At 36.0% G+C, this 23,133-nt stretch overlaps 2 protein-coding genes across 2 annotated transcripts; both read left to right on the forward strand.

The window, feature by feature from the left end:
• Positions 1-283: 283 nt before the first annotated feature.
• Positions 284-11,693, forward strand: LOC123558657 (glycine receptor subunit alpha-2-like). Its single transcript, XM_053544910.1, has 8 exons — positions 284-496; positions 1,872-1,948; positions 3,111-3,172; positions 4,725-4,951; positions 6,414-6,496; positions 7,053-7,187; positions 9,493-9,914; positions 10,685-11,693. Exons 1-8 carry the CDS (start codon positions 420-422, stop codon positions 10,871-10,873), a joined length of 1,272 nt encoding a protein of 423 aa, XP_053400885.1. The 5' UTR covers positions 284-419; the 3' UTR covers positions 10,874-11,693.
• A 62-nt stretch (positions 11,694-11,755) lies between these two features.
• On the forward strand, positions 11,756-23,130 carry LOC123557956 (glycine receptor subunit alpha-4-like). The gene is made up of 7 exons (XM_053544341.1): positions 11,756-14,399; positions 15,560-15,618; positions 16,881-17,107; positions 18,104-18,186; positions 18,553-18,687; positions 19,568-19,989; positions 20,794-23,130. The coding sequence occupies exons 1-6, from the start codon at positions 13,865-13,867 to the stop codon at positions 19,897-19,899; spliced, it is 1,371 nt and encodes a 456-aa protein (XP_053400316.1). The 5' UTR covers positions 11,756-13,864; the 3' UTR covers positions 19,900-19,989; positions 20,794-23,130.
• Positions 23,131-23,133: the final 3 nt, after the last annotated feature.

The raw sequence follows: 23,133 nt of genomic DNA on the forward strand, positions 1-23,133 counted from the left end.
TTGAAAATATCAACTTACAACCTTAGCAGTCCATTAAAACTATTTTTAAACTGTACCTTTTTGACCTTGTTTTTTAAACCGAGGTAAACTACCACTGTATAACATTATTTTAAATTACCATAAGATGCACTCTTGTTTGTTCTGCATTTGAAATTTTGAAGGTCATAAGTCTCATTGAAAATATAAAAAACAAATAAAATACGTGTTTTTTTTTAAACAAAAACAATAGTATGACAATATATCTGTACAGTTTTTATGTAGCCTGTTTATTGATTTTGAGCAGTCCAAAGATGACATTTATGCTTGCATGCTTTGTTAATTCACGCAAGTCGAACAAAATCGTGAAATAAGTACATGTTTGAAGTTTTGTGGTTGTAAACGTTTTTCACCATTTTGTAACGAGGACTTATGCGAGAAAAATGAACAAATTTATAACAGTAATTGTTATAGGATTTGATCTTTTCCATTATAAGTTTGCAGCAGCAGGATTTGCAAGGTAAGTTTTTTCGATTTTCTATGTGAACTTAAAGTATACTAATTACGTCAATTTTGTATCAGATTAGTTATATCAGCTATTCTTCGTGTCCGTAGTTAATGTTTTTAAATCTTCAAAATAATTTTAACATATTTAAAAAATTTATTGACACGCGTAAAAAGACGTTAATGTATTTGTCTTTTAAGTCTCACTGATTAAAGGTTCATAATTATGTAAAAATATATATTTTACAGCTTTCTTTTAGACCTAACCTTCAATGACTGAACTGGCATCAAATAATGTCTATGTATTCGCAAGTTGCAAGTTGTACAATACATGTATTGCTTTCTTCCATTTCTGAAAAGAAGAATAACACTTCAAGATTAATACTGTGTATGTTTCTAAGCGTGTCTGAAATTCATTGAAGTTTTAAAATTACATATAATTTAATTATTTCTGATACAGCGGCAGTAGCGCATTATTTGTGAAAACTCAAATAATCAAAACTTGAACGAATCAGTAGCCAATAGTCCCAACCTGTGTTTCTGGTAACCTTCCTTGAAGGTCCAGAAAACTCTTAAAAGAAAGCACCGAATTTCGATATCATTATTGAAGCCAGTGTTTTACGAACCAGCTGAACAACCATCATTTGGTGATGATAATGACGACGATGATGATGACAGTACTATAAATTGGTATGTATGTCGTTACTAAAGAGCAGTCAAACATTTCAGGAAAAGGCAAACGCATACTATAATGTCCTAAAAGTAACAAACTTTACGAAACACGTTTGCAATACAGAACATGCTGGTGTCACACATCGCGTTTGTAATAACAAGCACACCAATGTCATACATCACGTTTGTAATGACGAACATACCGGTGTCAAACATCACGTTTGTAATGACGAACATATCGGTGTCACACAACACGTTTGTAATGACGAATATACCAGTGTCACACAACACGTTTGTAATGACGAATACACTGTTGTCGCACATTACGTTTGTAATGACGAATATACCGGCGTCACACAACACTTTTTTAGTGACGAATACACCGTTGTCACACATTACGTTCGTAATGACGTATATACCGGTATCACATATCACGCTTGTAATGTTATATACACCGTTGTCACACATCACGTTGGTAATGACGAAAATGCTGGTGTGTAATGACGAGTATACCGTTGTCACACATCTTTGTCATGGCGGACATACCAATGGTAGTTTTTGTTGTTTTTTTATGTGTACTTTTCAATGTTTTTGTTTTGCTCGCCTTTATGAACTACAGATAATTCTGGTATATTGGTGATTTTATAAAAAAAACAAAAACTTTATATTCAACCTATGTTACATCTGACATAGTTTTGCGCTATTTTCTGTAATTTCAGTTTTCAAGAACTAGAGACAACTTTGTTACAGGCTACATTGAGTAAATATGCCAGAAGACCTCACTCTTCCGACCCCGGTAACTTATTTATACTATACAAATATAGTCACCTGTCATTGAACTAACTCTTTGCTTCGTAAGACTAGAATAAAATAATCGTTGTGTCGCGTATTCTTTATTAGCTGTAACGTAAGATATATGATACTATCTTAATTGCCGAAGAGAAAATTCTAATTGACTTGGATCAAATACGCCCATAAGTGTTTCAGTAATCATGCTCACAGTTCTGCCTGCTCTGGTAAAAACTGTAAACATTTATCAAAATGTTCACATTTGTCTAATGATGTCTGGTGATGGCCTGTGGAAATGCTTGCGGAGATAGCCAAGTTAGTGTGCATGACAGTGCGACACGACATTGCGAAGGTGCGACGTGTTGCACTACAATACGACACGACGTACAATGTTTCCGAAACGACAACACGATATCACGACTCGATAAAACGACATTACTGTCGTGATGTCGCGTCGCATTGTTGCATTTTCTTAATTTCGAGCTTAGCATCGTTATGTCGCATTTTTGTTTTGCATTTTCCTATTGTCGTGTCGCATTGTCGTGCTTCTTCTGGCACTGTCTTAATTAATGTCGTGTTGTATTTCATAATGTCGCGTCGCATTTTCATGCCTGTCATATTGTCCAATTGTCGTATCATATTACCGTGCGTCGCCAAGCTTGTCTTTATGTTGTGTCGTATTGTTTTAACGTCGTATCGCCATTGTCGTGTATCCACCTAAACTGGCTTAGGGCCACGTACAACGAACTCAGCAGGATATCGTATCAAATACCGATGACGATCAAAACAGCTAACCCACTTTTCCAATAATATCTGCATTGTTTTCGTCATTTAAAGTAAGACATTATTTTGTGCCATTTCCTGAAGATAAGCTGACTATTTTTTAATAAAATTTTACATGTAAAGACAAATAAAAGTATTCACAATATAGTATAACGCCAATACAATTTTTATAAGAATATCAAACAACCAGCGGGTATAATCTCAAATGAGATCAAGCAATTGATCAAAATAATATTTGCATATTTGCGAGTGATCTTTTGGTAAAAGTCTAAACAATCAGTAGATATAGTTCTCTTCAAAGATAAAACAATCCATTTCTACTTTTTGTAAAGATGCCCTTTATTCTGTTCTGATATTAAAAATAACTAAAATTCTTTATTTAACAGACGGTGCTGTGAATGTAGGCGTTCGGGCGGTATTTACCGACTTACAGCCATTACAACGAGAGGTTTGTATTTCTGTTGCCTTATCACGTTATATATAAGTGGGACGATGTACTTTTGAATTATCTGGTCAGATTGTTGATTAAGAACTGGACCTGTTTTTTCTTGCATGCCGGGCAGGATTTTCCCGTGTTTTGTCTCTCGTCACACACCCAAGGATGACTCTCGTGCTGTAATTTTATACGCTGCTATAAAAAGTGCTTTAAAAGATAGCATTTATTTTAATTTATTTATTTTAATATTTGAAGAATACAGTATGAAAGAGAATAGATTCTGTCACCGGCAGAAGGTATGGTTTGAAATTTCTGGATCTTAGGTAACTGTTGCTGTGGAAACTCGAAGCGCCTCATAACCGCCAAAACAGTTACCCTCGAGCCAGATATTTCAATCCGCACCTACCACTTCATTTTATATTCTCCGCCAGCGGGTATGTGTTATAGTGTAAGTCAGGTGATAAAAGTAACGCAGTAAAAGAATTGACATACAAATTTACTAAATAAACTTCGTAAGAAATTGTAAATAATAAATGACATCACTCTGCAGTTAGAGATACACGATATATAAAAATCCAAAATCAAGTGCGATCAGTTTGCAGTACAGTATAATGGCAGTGAAATAAAAAAATATATATCTTGATAATTCAACCACGACAAATCGGAAATATGCAGGTAATGATGGATCGTGAAAATTTAACCAGGGCCAACCTTCAATATGCTGGCAGTAATAAATGGATTTTGATGATTTAACAATGGTCAAGGGCCTCCATGGCCGAGTGTTTAAGGCCACTGACTTCAAATTTCTTGCGCTTAAATGATGTGGGTTCGAGCCTCACTCTAGGCGTTGAATTCTTCATGTGAGAAAGCCATCCAGCTGGCTTACGGAAGGTCGATGGTGTCCGCCCATGATGAAATAATGCAAGGAGGGGCACATGGAATCTTCCTCCACCACAGAAGCTCGACATTCGCCATATGACCTGTAACCGTTGCAACGTTAAACCCAGCAAAAAGTCAACCATGGCCATTAGGCAATATTAAACCACCGTTAGTCGGCATTTACAACAAAAGTGAAGTCAAAACAATGTATTATTGTATGAAAATACAACTCACGGATTTTGAAGACAACACCTTATAAGCCAAACTTGGGTCTTGCAAATAGGCTTAACCGCTACTCCAGTAACACTGCTTTTAAGTAATTGTTTATGATACATTAGTTGGATGGCTTTTTATTCTTTTGGAAATAAAATGTCAGGAAATTAAGAATTATATTCTTCTAATAGAAGAATTAATAGATTTTCTCAAAAGCTTAAATGCTTTGTAAAACAGTTTTGTCAGAGAATGTTTCATATATACAATGTATATACATTAATTTATCACATACATGACTTTGGGCAGTTTTCAAGAAAAAACTGAAACCAGATGCGATATTGAAATTGTATGTCATGACATTTTCAGAACCAATTACCACAACATTGACTTTGTTAAATATAGAACATTTAAGAAACTGGTAGAACGGTAACTTTAAAGGAAACTATTCGGTATTTCTTCTGTCTGTCCGCAGAGTATCGACGTCATTGTTCATATTCAATCAATATGGGAGGATGAACGTCTGAAATACAACGCTACTTCGGGAACACCGGCAAGAATGAACGAAACGTTGATATATGCTCTTCATGAGAAAATATGGAAGCCAGACCTTTATCTTGAACCAGAATGGACATTGAATAACGATGCTGAGAAAATGAATATAAGAATTATAGCTAATGGACACGTCGGTAAGAATAAAAGGTAACGTCAATGTTTCGTGTAGACTTTCAATGAAGGTTTATATATCGTCTTCTCCACGCAAAATGTTGTGAACTGAATTAACATGCCTTTCGTATTGTAGGATATTCTACCCAGCTACCCGCCTGTGCATTGCATAATTCTTGGAGGGGCTTCTTGGTCTTTTTTCTCCATTAAACTGTGCAAAGTCGTCCTTTTGTCCTCAATACATGAACCCTAACAGACAAATAAAATAACAGTTGCAACAGACATAACTAAGGGACAAACAAATGACATTTATGGTGGACAAATTTTGTTTTGTCAGACATCATTTTTGTTTAAGCAATTTGTCTTCCAATTTCCTGATAGTTTAGTGGTTGTCGGTTTTATTTAATAGTAACAATATTTTTACTACTTTTGATCCTACGACTAAGATTCACACTAATAATTAAAATAAACAATGTAGACAGTTTGGCGTTCTGCGGAAAATAAATGTGTTTTACATGTGCATTTGTCAAACTTTGAACCCAAACGCATCAATCACAAACGGCAAATAAAAATAATATGCTCTGGTCTGTTAATCATAACTTTAAAAAATCGACTTTAAAGAAACATTCAAATGGATGGTCATCTTTCGCTGTAAAATGTTTGAAATGTTATCTTGGTCACATTCATTTATGAACGTCTCGCGGGGTAGAATTTGCTTAAGAAATAATGTATGGCAGAATCATGTTTTAATATAAAACAAAGAGGTTATACGCTTGCGGAATAATTTCACGAGAACATAGCCCGAGTGAATTGTAATCCTGTGACGCGGCCTGTAACCGATTCGATATGTTTAGATATATTAAAACATGGTCCTGTTATATTTTATTTCGATTCTAATACATATGCATGTATTTTTTGTAAAGAAGTCGATGAAATATGAAGCACTATATGGCGATATAATATAGAAGGCGACGACGTGACGTCAACACGTAACCGTGTTCTTCAGTAACACGTACCGCGGAATAACTTAGAATACTGAGATGATCTGCGCACCCAATATCCGATTCAAGGGAACATCGCTCTAATATATCAGTTCGGTTCTGAAACGTCTTTTATATAAAAATATTGACTCAAAAATACTAGTACTCTTTCTCGGCGTCTGCATGGCGCTAAATAATTTGCCTACGTGAGGTCAATGTTGCTCTGTTTAAATTAAAAATGTTTGTGGTTGATCACACTAATATTGGTTATTCCTTCTATTCTAGTTTTTAGAAATTGTCTTTTACATTCTTGCTAATCTGACATCAGTCGTTCGTAGTTTTTGAAATAATATTTGTCTCTGCCATAAATCCTCTTTAATAGCAGTTAATCTTTTATTCCTGACGCTGCAGAACACATGGAGTTTCGCAGAATATTTTTTATAGTCTTTATAAAAAGGCAAATAATTAAATGAACATTTTGACCTCTAGACTTTGTAAGTCAATACTTTTGCTAACAGGTTCAGAGCCACAATTCCTTGCACGACCAGCTTTGTTGGTATTGAACATACAGATTTCATCTGCACAACAAGAGTCATGTCCTGTAAGTAGAATATACTTCTGTTGTCATTTCAATCACTTTAATGTGATATTAGGCATAAAAATGCAATGATAATTGTATACGATTTTATATTATATGAAACGCGAAAAATATGTGATGCATCTCGGTAAAGGAGTGTGCGTTCAAGAACGAACAACGCTAGCATCATACAAGTTTAACAAGCGTGACCGAAGCGGGGTTCGGACCATCTACCTCTGACAGATGCACTGTTCAAGGGGTAAGACGTCTGTTTATGAAATCTGAAACCTCGATGTCGATCATCCGCACATGCTGTTAAAATTGATTTTAGTCTTTCGAATGCAGCTTCACATCGAGGTCTCGTGCATACTGTGGGGTGATTTACACCTTGGCTGTTAAAGAACCAGGGACAGTTTCTGGAACTGGCGTACTTTCTGTATTTTGCACTTACCTTCAAAAGAGCTGAAGTGACTAATACTTAGATGCACGCATACATCTTTGGTGACCGGCTTTGTTTAGTTCAAGATGCATGTGATAAGATTACGCTATTATACTTTTATATTTTTCGTCTTATATCTAGATTCCTACTTTGATAATGAGGTGAAGTTGTACTGGGTTGCTGATGAGTCATTGCGATTGAAGTATGGAGCAATAGACGCGGAATCAGAAATAACTAGAGGAGAAAATGATACTTGTCACTGGGATACATTTGATGGTAAGCAGCAGTACTAAAATATCCACCATACCGCATATAATATATGAACCGTTCCATGAAAAAAAACTGTATAAATGATTTATGTATACAGAATCAACAAGGAAGACACGGGGTGACATTTGAACATATTTTTTTCATCAAAGTCGCACACCAAGCTATTTCGTACAAACGAATCATTTGCTGTCTTATTCGCATGACTTAATGAGGAACGGCATAATTTACCAAATTGAATGTTTATTGTTTGAACGTCATTTTAAACATAATCACGATCAAGCACATCCATGCTTAGTTCAGCCCTTTACAATTGAACACTACGCTTTCCTCTGTGATTTTGTCTGACGGAACAGGCGGAGGACTCTATGAGAGGTAGTTCTTAAATCCTACCGGGACTGAGCTATTTTGATGTCTTTCTTCCGACCTGCTTCGTCGGGCCCTTAAGGGTGTTTCCCTTGTTGCTTTGTCTACTGCAAAGGCATTGAGTACATGCGTTTTAGGTTCTTAAGGATTGCATTTATATAAATATATAAAAGCATTTTTGTTTTGGTGATTGATCCCTGTACAGTTTACCACTACGCTTTCTTTTCGATGGTGCGATAACTAATAAATTGTAAGACACCTTGTTGCTTTTCTCCTTAGTCCTATAAAAACGGACGGAGGGAGTGAAATTTGGCCTGCAGCTTTCTTAGTGGTGTCTTTAAAAGTTAGGCTCTTGGCGCTTGTTGAGTACATTGGTGTAATGATACCTTAGATTACCATAATCTTATGTTTTACTTAATATGATCTGGTATTTTGTTCACTAATGTTAGAGCCTTTCTCAGCGGGGAATGATTTTATTTACATTGTGTTGTCTATCTTGTTGAAAATAGAGTAAGTGCAAGATTGGCTTGCCCTAAACGCGTTTAAACCCCCCAGTTTCCTTTTAAGCTCACCTGAGCAATGTTCAGGCGAGTTTCTGTAATCGTTCGATGGCCGTCGTCTGTCTGTCTGTCTGTCCGTCAACATTTAGCTTGTGTATGCAAGTTCGAATATGGATTATCTTGGATCAAAAGCTAGGTCACTAGGTCATATCAAAGAAAAAGCTTGTGTATGCAATAGGGACTGCATATTATAATCAGAATGTTTGTCTGGATGAAATCTAGGTCAAGTTTGAATGTGGGTCATTTGGTTTTAAAAACTAGGTCACCCGGCCAAATTAAAGAAAAACCTTGTGTTCGCAATAGGCGCTGCATTTTACACTGGATATTCATAAATTTTGGTCAAAATCATAGCCTTGATGAAATCTAGGTTAAGGTCGAATACGGGTCATCTTGGGTCAAAAACTAGGTCACTAGTTTAAATCAAAATAAAACCTTGTGTATGCGATAGAGGCTGTATTTTTCAATTTTATCTTTATGAAATTTAGTCAGAATGATAGCCTTGATGAAATCTAGGTCAAGTTCGAATATGTGTCATCTGGGGTCAAAAACTATGTCACTAGGTCAAATCAAAGACAATACTTGTTTACACTCAAGATTTTTGCTCCAATTTAATAAAAATTGGTCACAATATTTGTTTCCATGAAATCACTAGGTCAAACATGTTTACACTGTTATAATGTGTTTCTCAGGTTAGCGACCTAAGGCCATCTTGGCCCTGTTGTATATAGATTACTGACTGTTCCAAGGCGGTGCCCCTATTTGCGGTTGTATAGGGTAACTGTAATTGAGGAACGTATCATTCCCTTTTGAATATTCATCCATGTTCCACTTTCCCCTTAAACCGCCCCCGCCACCCACCCCACTTCTACCCCCTCCCCTTCTTCTATATTTTGCATAAAATTACTTAATATTTGTCTGTTACTGCGTTTGGTTGTGGGCCTACTTTGCAAATGCGTGGCTCTGAGACTATGTTTGTGGTACTCTGTGCTTCTGAGAAATCTACCCTTACCTATTATCTTTTACATTAAATGCCTTCTGTTACCTTTGTGTATGTTAGTGTTTCAACTGGCGGTGATAACTTTAATTTACACTGTCCTGTGACTATAGAACATTGTGGGGGTAAGAGTGAGGTAACGTGCACCATAAACCGGTTTAAGCTCCCCAGTTGTGGTTTTGCCAATGACCGTTCAAAGGCGGTGTCCCACTGTGTTCCTTTATTTGTTTGTTTTGTACTTGTGTGATTGCTTTGTGTGAGTGTGTTTGTTGGTCATGTGCGCGTCCGCGCGCTGGGTTTACTTTTCGGGAGGCTGCGATTTTAGAACGTAGCTTTCCCTGTTGGATATTCATCATTGTTTTTCTGTACACAAATAATTTATACAAAATTTCAGGAATGAATACGTCATGCATTGAAGTAAAGCTGTTTGTCACCAGACGATTTCCCTCTATCTTCTATCGTTTATACTTACCAAGTTTCATGGCAGTACTCATGGCATGGTCCAGCTTCTGGATCCACCGTGATGAAGCTTCGGCAAGAATCAAACTTGGAACCCTTATTGTGTGGACCGTAATGACTGGGTATATTTCTATCGAAGTTGCCTTTCCGAATTACCTGGATAACATTGCTGGAAATGTATGGATGTTAGGATGCATGTTTTTCACGTGGGCTTCGTTTATACTCTACGTCATTATTCACGTGGTACGGAGACGAGAAAAGACTAAAGCGAGACACGATGAAGAAAGGGAAAAGGAAAAAGAGAAAGAAGCAAAAAGAACAGGAGAGAGAGCTCTTTCAATATCCGCCCTCCATCCGGTAGTACTTTTTATGTTTAACCTTCATCGGCACTGTCCCCTAATATCTGTAATAAAATTTAATGTTGACATTCAGCCGATATCATGTCGAACCGATATAACGTCAACGTCAGCTGAAAACGTAGCCGTAAAAGTGTCCATTTTCTGTCTATAACCTTCTCGTTTTATTTAAAGAGCACAAACACGTATGTATTTATTATATGTGTTTTGTATTGTCTTTATTGTTTTGGGTTTACAAAGCGAATTTTAATTATGTATGTGCTTATGTATTTTTCTTTCAAGTGTCAGGTTGTGATGACTTCAGTCGCACAGACACCATGACACCATGAGACTATAACATATCAGTAAACGATTCCTTCGCGTTGTTTATCGATTGATTTACCACAGTCCAGATATCAGCTGCGCAGGTTAGTGCGTAAGTCCGAGACGTTAAATATCCAGGCATTTGAACACTGGACCGTGATGAATCTGAGGATAAACAACAAAAATGTCTCATTTAGTTTATATCTTTCCTGCTCATTAAAACATGAAGATAAAATGACTGATATAATATATTCATAAGAATGGCAATGAGCCGTACGTCATACGGCTTTTTGATGTCATAATTGAACTCATGTTTTGTAACAGGTTCGTCCGTTAACCGTTGTTTATCGCAGAATATACAACGCTCCAATGGAGCCATCTTAGAATGTAAAACAAGCTTTATAGTGACGTAAAATCATAGTCAGGACTTACCAATAAAAGTCACATTATTATGTTTTATTATTTCAGGATGCGCGGCTTGAAAGTAGAGGGTTGAAAGGATACTCTGTTTGGAATAACAGAAATAAGTTCAAAGTAACGAAGATATACATTTCTTCGTTCACATTAGAACGCTGGTGTAGAATCTGGTTTGGAATTTTCTTCATCGGGTTTACTATTTTCTTTCTCGCATTCTTTGGACAGGATATGTTTGTATAATAGTTGAAGTGATACTCCACCTTATGAAAACAAGATATACAAGCTTTGAAAGAAGTAGAATTACTAATTACTTAGGATAGCGCTTACAATCAGCTGATGAACTGGTTAGCTCGTATTGAAGTTCAATAAGTATTTTAATTATATATCGAAAACATATAATGCTGCTGTCCAAACAAAGACTACACATAATTGAATAGTTAGAAAAACGCTACTTTCATTATTATACATGAAATTATGGTGTCAGGGTCATAAAGGGAGATAATCAAAACAGTGCATTTTATAGAACTTTCTATTATGTTAATCAAAAAGCCAAACCTATCAAAAATACATGAGAAAACAATTATCAAACATTGGACTTAACAAGAGAATAATATATTTTATGTTCAAAACAAAAGACGTGGCAGCCACATTTTAATCAAATTCATTATGTTCCTTTAAATAATAAACGTGTTTTCTATCTATCTGCTCAGTCAGCTGACGGGTTATACTGAAGTATTTTATAATATGATGTTCTCCGGCTAACTTATACTTCAAACTAAAGCTCATGTGACTATGTTTGTTGTATAAACCACCACTATACTGTCAAGTGCTTACCAAGGCAAAGAAAACAACAACACTGAGGTCACAGGTGCACTTTTTCATATGTCGACAAAATTGATTCTTCCAGGAAGCGGACCCGAGAGACATTCATACAAGCTTCCTTCACGGGCTTAAAGTAATCACACTTTTGTTCAAATAACATTTCGCACTTAACCACTCGAGCAGTTTGATCAAACATCACAGGAATTTTCTTGGTTGGTCTTCGATCAAACTTGTTCTAAGAAATCTGATCTATGTAGAATTTTTTTTTTTTTTGGGGTGGGGGGGGGGGGGGCATGTTCATGAATTTAAACTTCATAAAATAATTACCTGGCATCAAACCTACTGAAATAATCAAGTAAAATAACTCTTGGTTAAATTGAATTTATCTATGGTCCTTTTTTACTTAAAAATTCAGTAAAAGTTTTGCGTCCACCTAACTTTCAAGCTGTATCACAGTAACCATCATATGAATTGAATTTAAACTCTGGAAAATGCATCCCAGTCATCCATCTCACTAAAATAACAAAGTTATATAACTCTTAATGAAATTTAATGACCATTTGTTCGGCTAAGAAAATTCCGTTAAAGTTTTACATGCAACCAGATATCAAGATGTATCTCAGTAAGAAAGCCCTTCAAGTCATTTGACTTACTGAAATAACCAAGTGTTTAATCCAAATGTTATTTATTTTAAAGTACACACATACCCACATACCCTTTCAGAAATCAAATGCTCACTTGGTTAAGGTGTTTGCATTTTGCGATTAACAAATTCAGGCATCGAATCATAACGGATTGACCGGGTCAATGTCGTATTGCCGTATTTACTCAACTGAAAGTGGTAACAAATTTAATTTGTTGTTGGATTTAACATTTTATGTTAAATAATAACTAGCGTAAATACCTACTTGACATTTTGGCAGTATAAAACAGACATTGCAACCAAAATTTTACAAGATGATCATTATATATTTATATAGATGTGCCCTAGAAGGAACTTTTGCTATGCTTTAACTTGTACAGCCTGTTTATTGATTCGAAAGATGACGTTAATGCTTGCATGCTTTGTTAATTCACGCAAGTCGGACAAAATCGTTAAAAAAAATACATTTCTGAAGTTTTGCGGTTGTAAACGTTTTTCAACAATTTTGTAACGAGGACTTATGCGAGAAAAATGAACAAATTTATAACAGTAATTGTTCTAGGATTGAATCTTGTTTTTCATAGTCAGTTTGCAACAGCTGGGTTTACAAGGTAAGTATGTTCGATTTTCTATATTGTCTTAAAGATATACCAATTATGTCAATTTTCAGCAGTTATGTTTTTCTTTATCTTTCAAATTATTACTGTATTGTTTGATGTTTACTGACACGCGTGAAGAGAACTTAATTCATTTGTATTGTACATTTGTATATGTAAATTAGGGTATTTTAGACCTAAACCTTCAAGGACTAAATTGACATCAAATAATAATGTCTATGTATTCACAAGTTGCCAAAGTCGTAAAATACATGTATTGCTTTGTTCCTTATTCAAGATTCATACTGGTGCAGTCTTTGACAATTTGTAAAAAGATATAATATACTGTTATTATTTCTGATACAGCTGCTGTAGCGCATTATTTGTCAGTCATCGAATAATCAAAGTTTGAACGAATCTATAGCCAAGAATAGCCAAACTGTGATTCTGTTAACCTCATTCGAAGGTCCAGAAAGTTCTTGAAGGAAAGCAACAGATTTCGATATCATTTTCGAAGCCAGTGTTTCTCGAACCAACTGAACAACCATCATTTGGTGATAATAATGACGATGATGATGATACTATAAATTGGTATGTAGGACGTTACAAAAGAACTGTCAAACATTTCAGAAAAATATGCAAACACATACTATAATATCCTAAAAGTGACAAACATTGCGCAACACGTTTGTAATAACAAACTGTTGAGACCGGTGTCACACAACACGTTTGTAATGACGAATATACCGGTGTCACACAAGCGTTAGTTATGACGGGTATACCGGTGCAACACAACACGTTTGTAATATAGAACATTCCGGTGTCACACAATACGTTTGTAATGACGAACATACCGGTGTCAGACATCACGTTTGTAATGACGAACATACAGATGTCACACAACACGTTTGAATTGAGGAACACAACGATGTCACACATCACGTATGTAATGACGAACATACCGGTGTCACACATCACGTTTGTAATGACAAACATACCAGGCGGTGTCACACATCACGTTTGTAATCACGAATACACCGGTTTTCACATATCACTTTTGTAATAATGAACACACCGGTGTCACATATCACGTTTGTAATGACGAAGATACTGGTGTCACACATCAGGTTTCTAATGACGAACACACCGGTGTAACACATCACGTTTGTAATGACGAGTATACCGGTGTCACACAACACGTTTGTAATGACGAACATACCGATGTCACACAACACGTTCGTAATGAGGAACATACCAGGCGGTGTCACACATCACGTTGTAATGACGAAAAACCCAGTGTCACACATCACGTTTACCGTTGTGACACATTACGTTTGTAATGAGGAACACACCGGTGTCACACAAACGTTAGTAATGACGGGTATACAGCTGTCACACAGCACGTTTGTAATGACGAACATAGCGGTGTCACACATCACGTTTGTAATGACGAGTATACCGGTGTCACACAACATGTTTGTAATGACAGACATACCGTTGGTAGTTTTTCTTTGTTTTTGTCTTGCCCGCTTTTTTAACTACAGACATTTTTTTTATATCTTGGTGATATTATTCAACCTATGTGTAAATCTGACATCGTTTTCAAGCTATTTTTTCTGTACTTTCAGTTTTCAAGAACTGGAAACAACTTTGTTACAGTCTACATTGAATGAATATGCCAGCAGACCTCACTCTTCCGACCCCGGTAACTTATTTATACCATACACATATAGTCACTTGTCCACGAACTAACCAACAGAATAAAATAGTCGTTGTGTCGCATAAACTGATTAAACAATTCTTTAGTAGCTGTAACGTAGGTTATACGATACCATCTTATTTGCCGAAGAGAAAATTCTGACTGACTCGACTCAGTTACGTTGGTTAAGTGTTTTAGTATTCATGCTCACAGATCTAATGCATTGATAAATGATAGTACCTGCTCTGGTAAAAAAAAAAATGTAAACATTTATCAAAATTTCGAGTTTTTCTAATGATGTCTAGTGATGGCGTGCGAAAATGCTCGCGGAGATAGCCAAGTTAGCGTGCATGACAGTGCGACACGACATTGCGAAGGTGCGACCCGTTGCACGCACGACAATACGACACGACGTACAATGTTTCCGAAACGACAACACGATATCACGACGCGATAAAACGACATTACTGTCTTGATGTCGCGTCGCATTGTTGCATTTTCTTAATTTCGAGCTTAGTATCGTTATGTCTTGTCGCATTTTTGGTTTGCACTGTTCCATTGTCGTGTCGCATTGTCGTGCTTCTTGTGGCACTGTAATAATGTTGTGTTGTATTTCATAATGTCGCGTCGCATTTTCTTGCCTGTCGTATTGTCTAATTGTCGTATCACATTATTGTCGCAAAGCCTGTCGTTATGTCGTGTCGTATTGTTTTAACGTCGTGTCGCCATTGTCGTGTATCCACCTAAACTGGCTTAGGGCTACGTACAACGGACTCAGCAGGATATTGTATCAAATACCGATTCGATCAAAACAGCTAACCCACTTATCTGCATTGTTTTCGTCATTTAAAGTGAGACATTATTTTGTGCCATTTCCCGAAAACAAGCTGACCATTTTTTAATGAAATTTTACCTCTGAAGACAAATACAAGTATTCACAATATAGTATAACGCCAATACAATATTCATAAAAATATCAAACAACCAGCGGGTATAATCTCAAATGAGATCAAGCAGTTGATCAAAATATTATTTGCATATATTTTCTGGTAAAAGTCTATAGATATAGTTCTCTTCAAAGTTAAAACAATCCATTTCTAATTTTTGTGAAGATGCCCTTTATTCTGTTCTGATATCAAGAATAATTAAAATTCTCTATTTGATAGACGGTGCTGTGAATGTAGGTGTTCGGGTGGTATTTACCGACGTACAGCCAATACGAGAGGTTCGTTATTCTGTTGCCTAATCAAAATATGATTTTACAGTTTAATTATATACCTATATAAATTCTGCAACAAACTGGGTTGTATTTCACAATTAAATATGAACAGACAGAAAAAATCTGTACTGTACCTCCAAACTCCGTATTGTACCTTTAGTATTGTATACTGCCGGGCTACTTTCGTTCTATAACAAAACAACAAACAGAAAGGGAGAGGTATATAATAAAAGAGTCATTATAGCAATAGCTAGATCTGGGATTTTTTATTCGGGTCTCATAGATTTTGCAAGGTCGAATCACCCTCGGAGCTTGCGCACCTCGTGGGATCCGATCTGCAAATATCCATATGAGCCGAATACAGCATCCCAAATCGAGCTACTGTTACAATAACCCTTCTATATATAAGTGGAACGATATACATTTTAACTATCTGTTCAAACTGTTGATTAACAAATGGTCCTTTGCCCCTAAAAATATCGGTTCTAGCCGCATTCGGGTCGTTTAATTCTTCATACGAGGAAGCTATTCAGCTGGCTTACGGAAGGTCGGTGGTTCTACCCAGGTGTCCGCCGTGATGAAATAATGCAAGGAGGGGCACATGGGATCTGCCTCCACAGTAGACAATATGCTGTCAGAAAAAAAAAAGGTTCTGATTATTCAACCATGGCCAGTCGGTAATACAATGACAAGTGAAAAAATGAGTGTTAATAATTCAACCACGGCTTATCAAAACTTAGCTGGCAGAGTAAAGACGAAACAGCTTATGATTATTAAACCACCTCTTGTCGGCATTGTATGAAAATACGTATACACAATACAAACCCACGAATATTGTAGACAACACTTTATAAACCAAACTGAAGTCTCGCAAATAGGCTTAAAGGCTATTTCAGTAACACTGATTTTAGTTGATTGTTTATGATAAATTCTTTTCAGGAAATTAACAATTACATTCTTCTAATAGAAGAATTAATAGATTTAAGAAGGCTAAAATGCTTTGCAAATTTAAAAAGTTTTTGTTAGAGGATGTTCCATATATCAATGTGTATGCATTAATTTATCACATACGATATGACTTTGGGCAGTTTTCAAGAATACACTTAAACCAGTTCCGAGTTGATGTGGAAATTATATGTCGTGACATTTTCAGAACCAATTGACCAATTAACCGAACATTGACTTTCTTAAATATAGAACATTTATGAAACTGACAGAATGATAACTTTAAAAAAAAACGATTCACTCTTTCTTCTGTCTATCCGCAGAGTATCGACGTCATTGTTCATATTCAATCAGTATGGGAAGACGCACGTCTGCAATACAACGTTACGTCAGGAACACCGGCAAGAATAAACGAAACGTTGATATACGCTCTTCATGAGAAAATCTGGAAGCCAGACCTTTATCTTGAACCCGAATGGACAGTAAATAACGATGTTGGGAAAATGAATATAAGAATTATAGCTAATGGACACGTCGGTAAGAATAAAAGGTAACGTCAATGTTTCGTGTAGACTTTCAATGAAGGTTTATATATCGTCTTTTCCACGCAAAATGTTGTTAACTGAATTAACATGCCTTTCGTATTGTAGGTTATTCTAACCAACTACCCGCCTGTGCATTGCATATTACTTTGAGGGTCGTCTGGTTCTTTTTTCTCTTTTAAATTGTGCGTCTTTTTGTCCTCAATACATGAACCCTAACAGACGAAATGATAGTTGAAACAGACATACCTAAGTGACAAACAAATGACATTTATGGTGGACAAAGACATAATTTTGTTTAAGTTATTTGTCTTCCATTTCTTGATAGTTTAGTGGATGTCGGTCTTATCTAATACACGGTAAGTTTTGATATATTAAAACATGGCCATGTTATATTTTATTTCTATTCTAATATATGTGCATGTATTTTGTGTAAACAAGTAGATGAAACAGAAAGCACTATTTCATGGCGCATGTATGGTGACACAGTATGTTAGCTGACGACGTGACGTCAACGCGTAACGTGTTTCAGTAACACGCACCGCGAAATAGCTTAGAATACTCAGGCGATTTTCTGTGCGCCAAATAATCGATTCAATGGAAATCGTTCTAATACATCAGTTCGATTCCGACACGTCTTTTATATAAAATATTAGATCAAAAATGATAGCAATAATATGTCTACGTAACGTCAATATTGCTCTAATTAAATGAAAAATGTGCACGGTTTATCACACTAATACTGGTTATTCCTTCTATTCTAGCTTTCAGAAAGTGTTTTTACTGAAGTTGTAATTGTTACTTATCTGACACCAGCCGTTCGTCTTTTTTTTAAAAAAAAATACATGTCTCTGCCATAAATTCTTTTTAATAGCAGTTTATTTTTTATTCTTGACGCTTAAGATGATGGGGTTTCACAATATTTGATCGTCCTTATAAAAAGACAAATTATTAAAGGAATATTTTGACCTCTAGACTTTGTAAGTCAATTCTTTTACTAACAGGTTCAGAGCCACGATTCCTTGCACGACCAGCTTTGTTGGTATTGAACATACAGATTTCATTTGCAAAACAAGAGTTATGTCCTGTAAGTAGAACATACTTCTGTTGTCATTTCAAGCACTTGAATAATAAATGAGGTATTCGGCCTATGATAACTTTATACGATTTTATATCGAATGAAACGTGAAGAATATGTGATGCATTTTGGTAAAGGAGGCCGCGTTCAAGAAAGAACAACGCTAGCATCATACAGGATTCAACAAGCATGACCCAAGCGGGGTTCGGACTAACTACATCTGAGAGATGCACTGTTCAAGGGGCAGGACTTGACTAATGTTCTTCCGTTGGTGTCTAAAAACGCATACATCTTGGGTGACCGGCTTTCTTTTGTTCGTGATGTGTGTGATAAGATTATGCTATTATACTTTTATAGTTTTCGTCTTATATCTAGATTCCTACTTTGATAATGAGGTGAAGTTGTACTGGGTTGCTGATGAGCCACTGCGATTGAAGTATGGAGCAATAGACGCGGCATCAGAAATAACTGGAGGAGAAAATGATACTTGCCACTGGGATACATTTGATGGTAAGCAGCAGTATTATTTTTTGTTAAAAAAATATCCATCATACAGTTTACAGTATTTTAATATAATACATGAGAAAAGTGACACTGTATAAATGATTTATGTATATAGGATAAACAAGGAAGACACGGGGTGACATTTGAACATATATTTTTCATCAAAGTCGTCCAACCAAGCTATTTCGTACACACGAACTATTTGCTGTCTTATTCGCATGACTTAATGAGGAACGGCATAATTTACCAATGTATTCTTTGAACGTCATTTAAAAAAACAATCACGATCAAGCACATTCATGCTTAGTTCAGCCCTTTTACGCTTTCCTCTTCGATTGTGTCTGACGGAACAGGATGAGGACTCTATGGTTGGTAGTTCTTAAATCTATTTTGATTTCTGTCTTCTGGCCTGTTTCGTCGGGCCCCTTAGGGGTGTTTCCCTTGTTGCTCTGTCTTCTGCAAAGGCACTGAGAACATGCATTTTAGGTTCTTAAGGATTGCATTTATATAAATATACAAGGGCATTTTTGTGTTTTACATTACATGCCTTCTCTTGCCTTTGCGTATGTTAGGGTTTCACCTGGCGGGGATAACTTTCAATTAGAATGTCCTGTAACTATGGAACATGGTGGGTCTAAGAGTGAGGTTAGGTGCAACATAAACAGTAGTGGTTTTGCCACTGACCGTTCCAAGGCGGTGCCCCACTGTGTTCCTTTGTTTGTTTGTGTTGTCCTTGTGTGTTTGCTTTGTGTGAGTGTGTGTTGGTCGTGTGCGCGTCCGCGCGCTGGGTTTACATTTGGGGAGGCTGCGTTTTTAGAGTGTGGCTTTCTCTGTTGGATATTCATCATTGTTTTTCTGTACACGAATCATTTAAACAAAATTTCAGGAATGAGAACGTCATGCATTGGAGTAAAGCTGTTTATCTCCAAGCGATTTCCGTCCATCTTCTATCGTTTATACTTACCAAGTTTCATGGCAGTACTCATGGCATGGTCCAGCTTCTGGATCCACCGTGATGAAGCTTCGGCAAGAATCAAACTTGGAACCCTTGTTGTGTGGACCGTAATGACAGAGTACATTTCTCTCGAAGTTGCTTTTCCGAATTACCTGGATAACATTGCTGGAAATGTATGGATGTTAGGATGCATGTTTTTCACGTGGGCTTCGTTTATACTCTACGTCATTATTCACGTGGTACGCAGACGAGAAAAGGCTTAAGCGAGACACGATAAAGAAAGGGAAAAGGAAATAGAGAAAGAAGAAAAAAGAACAGGGGAGAGAGCTCTTTCAATATCCTCCCTCCATCCGGTAATTCTTTTTACATTTAACCTACAGTTTCCCAAGCAACCATCGGCACTGTCCCCTAATATCTTTTATATGATATAATGTTCGGCATTCAGCCGATATCATATGCTGGAAACAGTATTGAACCGATATTACGTCAACGTCAGCTGATAACGTAGCCGTAGAAGTGTCCATTTTCTGTCTATTACCTTCTCGCTTCATTTATAAAGCACAAACACGAATGCCTTTATTATATGTGCTTTGTATCGTCTTTATTAGTTTGGGTTTACAAAGCGAATTTTATTTAAGCATGTTCTTATGTATCTTTCTTTCAGGTGTAAGATTTTGATGACTTCAGTCGCACAGACACCATGGTACCATGAGACTTTCACATATCAATAAACAAATCCTTCGCGTTGTTTATCGTTTGATTTACCACGGTCCAGATATCAGCTTCGCAGGAATTAAACCATTAGTGCGTAAGTTCGAGACGTTAAATATCCAGGCATTTGAACACTGGACCGTGGTGAATCGGAGGATAAACAACAAAAATGTCTTCTTTAATTACTTTCTTTCATGTTCATTAAAACATGAAGATAAAATGACCTATGCACTGTATTTATCAGAATGGCAATGAGCCGTACGGCATAACGACGTCATAATTGAAGTCCTGTTTTGTTACCGGTTCATCCGTTAACCGTTGTTTATCGCAGAAAATACTATGCTCTAATGGAGCCATGTCAGAATGTAAAACAAGCTTTATAGTGACGTAAAAGCATAGTAAGGACTAACCATTAAAAGTCACATTATTATATTTTATTATTTCAGGATGCGCGGCTTGCAAGTGGAGGGTTGAAAGGATATTCTGTATGGGATAACAGAAATAAGTTCAAAGTAACGAAGATATACATTTCTTCGTTCACATTAGAACGCTGGTGTAGAATCTGGTTTGGAATTCTCTTCTTCGGATTTACTATTTTCTTTTTCGCATTCTTTGGACAGGATTTGTTTGTGTGACAACTGAAAAGATACTTCACCTTGCGCGTACGGTCAGCTGATGAACTGGTTAACTCGTATTAAAGTTCAATATTAAAAACATATAATTCTGCTGTCCAAACAAAGACTGCACATAGTTGAATAGCTAGAAAAACGATACATTCAATATTATACATAAAACTATTATGTAAGGGTCATAAGGTTACATTCTACCAATTCATTTCCTTATTTATTTCATATTAATAACCAAACATTCAGCCCTCATTTTCAGCACTTTAGAGCTTTTCAATGATATGAAAACCGTAAATGGTCATTTAGTATAACATGTCTTCTTATCAAAAATAGAAAAATATTGACATGTTATGTTGTATATAAGAAAAATAATATGTTCTGAGAAACATCACCCTCTAAAAATGCCCCCATGAAAACAGCCGTTTAGCAAATACGCGTAGGTAGACATTTTTCGCAAAGAATAAAACTTATTCCAGGAGATTCACATGAAAATGGTCTAGATCTTTTCTCAATACAATAAGCAATAAAAATAAGCCACAAATTTAACTGTCACCTCCTCATGTCACTCATTATACCAGATTTCATCCATAGCATGGAACTACATTTTGGACAACTTCACATGTAACACTGAATAGTCACTTCCGGTTTAGTGTAATCTGCCCATAAAGGGAGATAATCAAAACATTGCATTTTATAGTACTTTGTATTATGTTAATCATAAAGTCAAACCTATAAAAAATAAATGAGAAAACAATCATCAAGCATTGACTGTAATAAGAGAATAATATATTTTATGTTCAAAACAAAACAAAAAACTCCTGACAGCCACATTTTAATTAAAGGCATTATGACCCTTTATTGTTAAACGTGTTCATATCTTATCTGCTCAACTGACATGATATTTTGAAAGATATAGTATATATTGCCTTCAAACATGATGGTCTCCGGCTTACTTATACGTCAAACTAAAACTCATGTGACTATGTACGTTGTTTAAACTACCGGTATGGAGTCAAGTGAAAACACTGAGGTCACAGCCGCACGTTTTCATATGTCAACAAAATTGGTTCTTCCAGGAAGCGGACCCGAGATTTATTAATATAAGCTTCCTTAACGAGCTTAAAGTAATAAACACTCAACCATTTACACTTTTGTTCAAATAACTTTTCGCTCTAAACCACTCGAGCAGTTTTGGCCAAACTTCACAGGAATTTTCTTGATTGGTTTTCGATCAAACTTGTTCAGAGAAATCTGATCTATGGAGAAATTTTGTTGTAATGACATTGTCATGAATCGAAACTTCATACATCAGTTACCTGGCATTAAAACTACTGAAATAATCGGGTAAAACAACTCTTGGTGGAATTTAATTCAAACTATGGCCCTTTTTTACTTAGAAATTCAGTAAAAGTTTTGCGTGCAATTAACTTTCAAGCTGTATATCAGTAACCACCATAGAAATTGAATTGAAACTCCGGATAATGCATCCAAGGCTTCTGGTTTACTAAAATAACCAAGTTATATAACTCTTGCTGAAATGTAATAACCTTTCCCTGGCCAAGAAAATTCTGACAACTTTTTTTGTGTTTTTTTTTCCATGCAATTAGATATCAAGCTTAATCTCAGTAAAAGCTCATTTCAAGCCATTAGACCTACAGAAATAACAAAGTTGAATAACTTGTTTGAAGTTTATACAAATAATGGCTCGTTTCAACTTACAAAATATGGTTAACAAAGCTGCATCCAAGTATCAGCTACATGTGTTGGATAGAAATTTCAGATGTTTCAAAGGCACCAAACCTATTGCAATAATCAAGTCAGAAAAGTAGTTGTTGAATTTTATTCCAGTTGTGACCTGTTTCCAACTTAAAAGTTTGGATGAAGTTTGCGTGAAATTGTCAAGTTGTGTGTCAGCAACAAATACTGTGAAATAGTAAATATATTGCAATGAATCTTCACACAAAACATCCTTCTCATCCAGCGACCATTCATAACTAAGTTAGAGAATATTGAAAGCAGTTCAAATTATGGCTCTTATTTTGACTTAAGTATTTGATTGACGAATTTGAATTGCAATAACAAAATTTCAATTTGTAATAAAGTGTCAAAAAATTATAAATAATTCAGTTATTTTCTGGTTCTTTGGGCTTAAGCTGGTAC

This window comes from Mercenaria mercenaria, chromosome 5 (genome assembly GCF_021730395.1).
Source record: "Mercenaria mercenaria strain notata chromosome 5, MADL_Memer_1, whole genome shotgun sequence".
Lineage (NCBI taxonomy): Eukaryota > Metazoa > Mollusca > Bivalvia > Venerida > Veneridae > Mercenaria > Mercenaria mercenaria.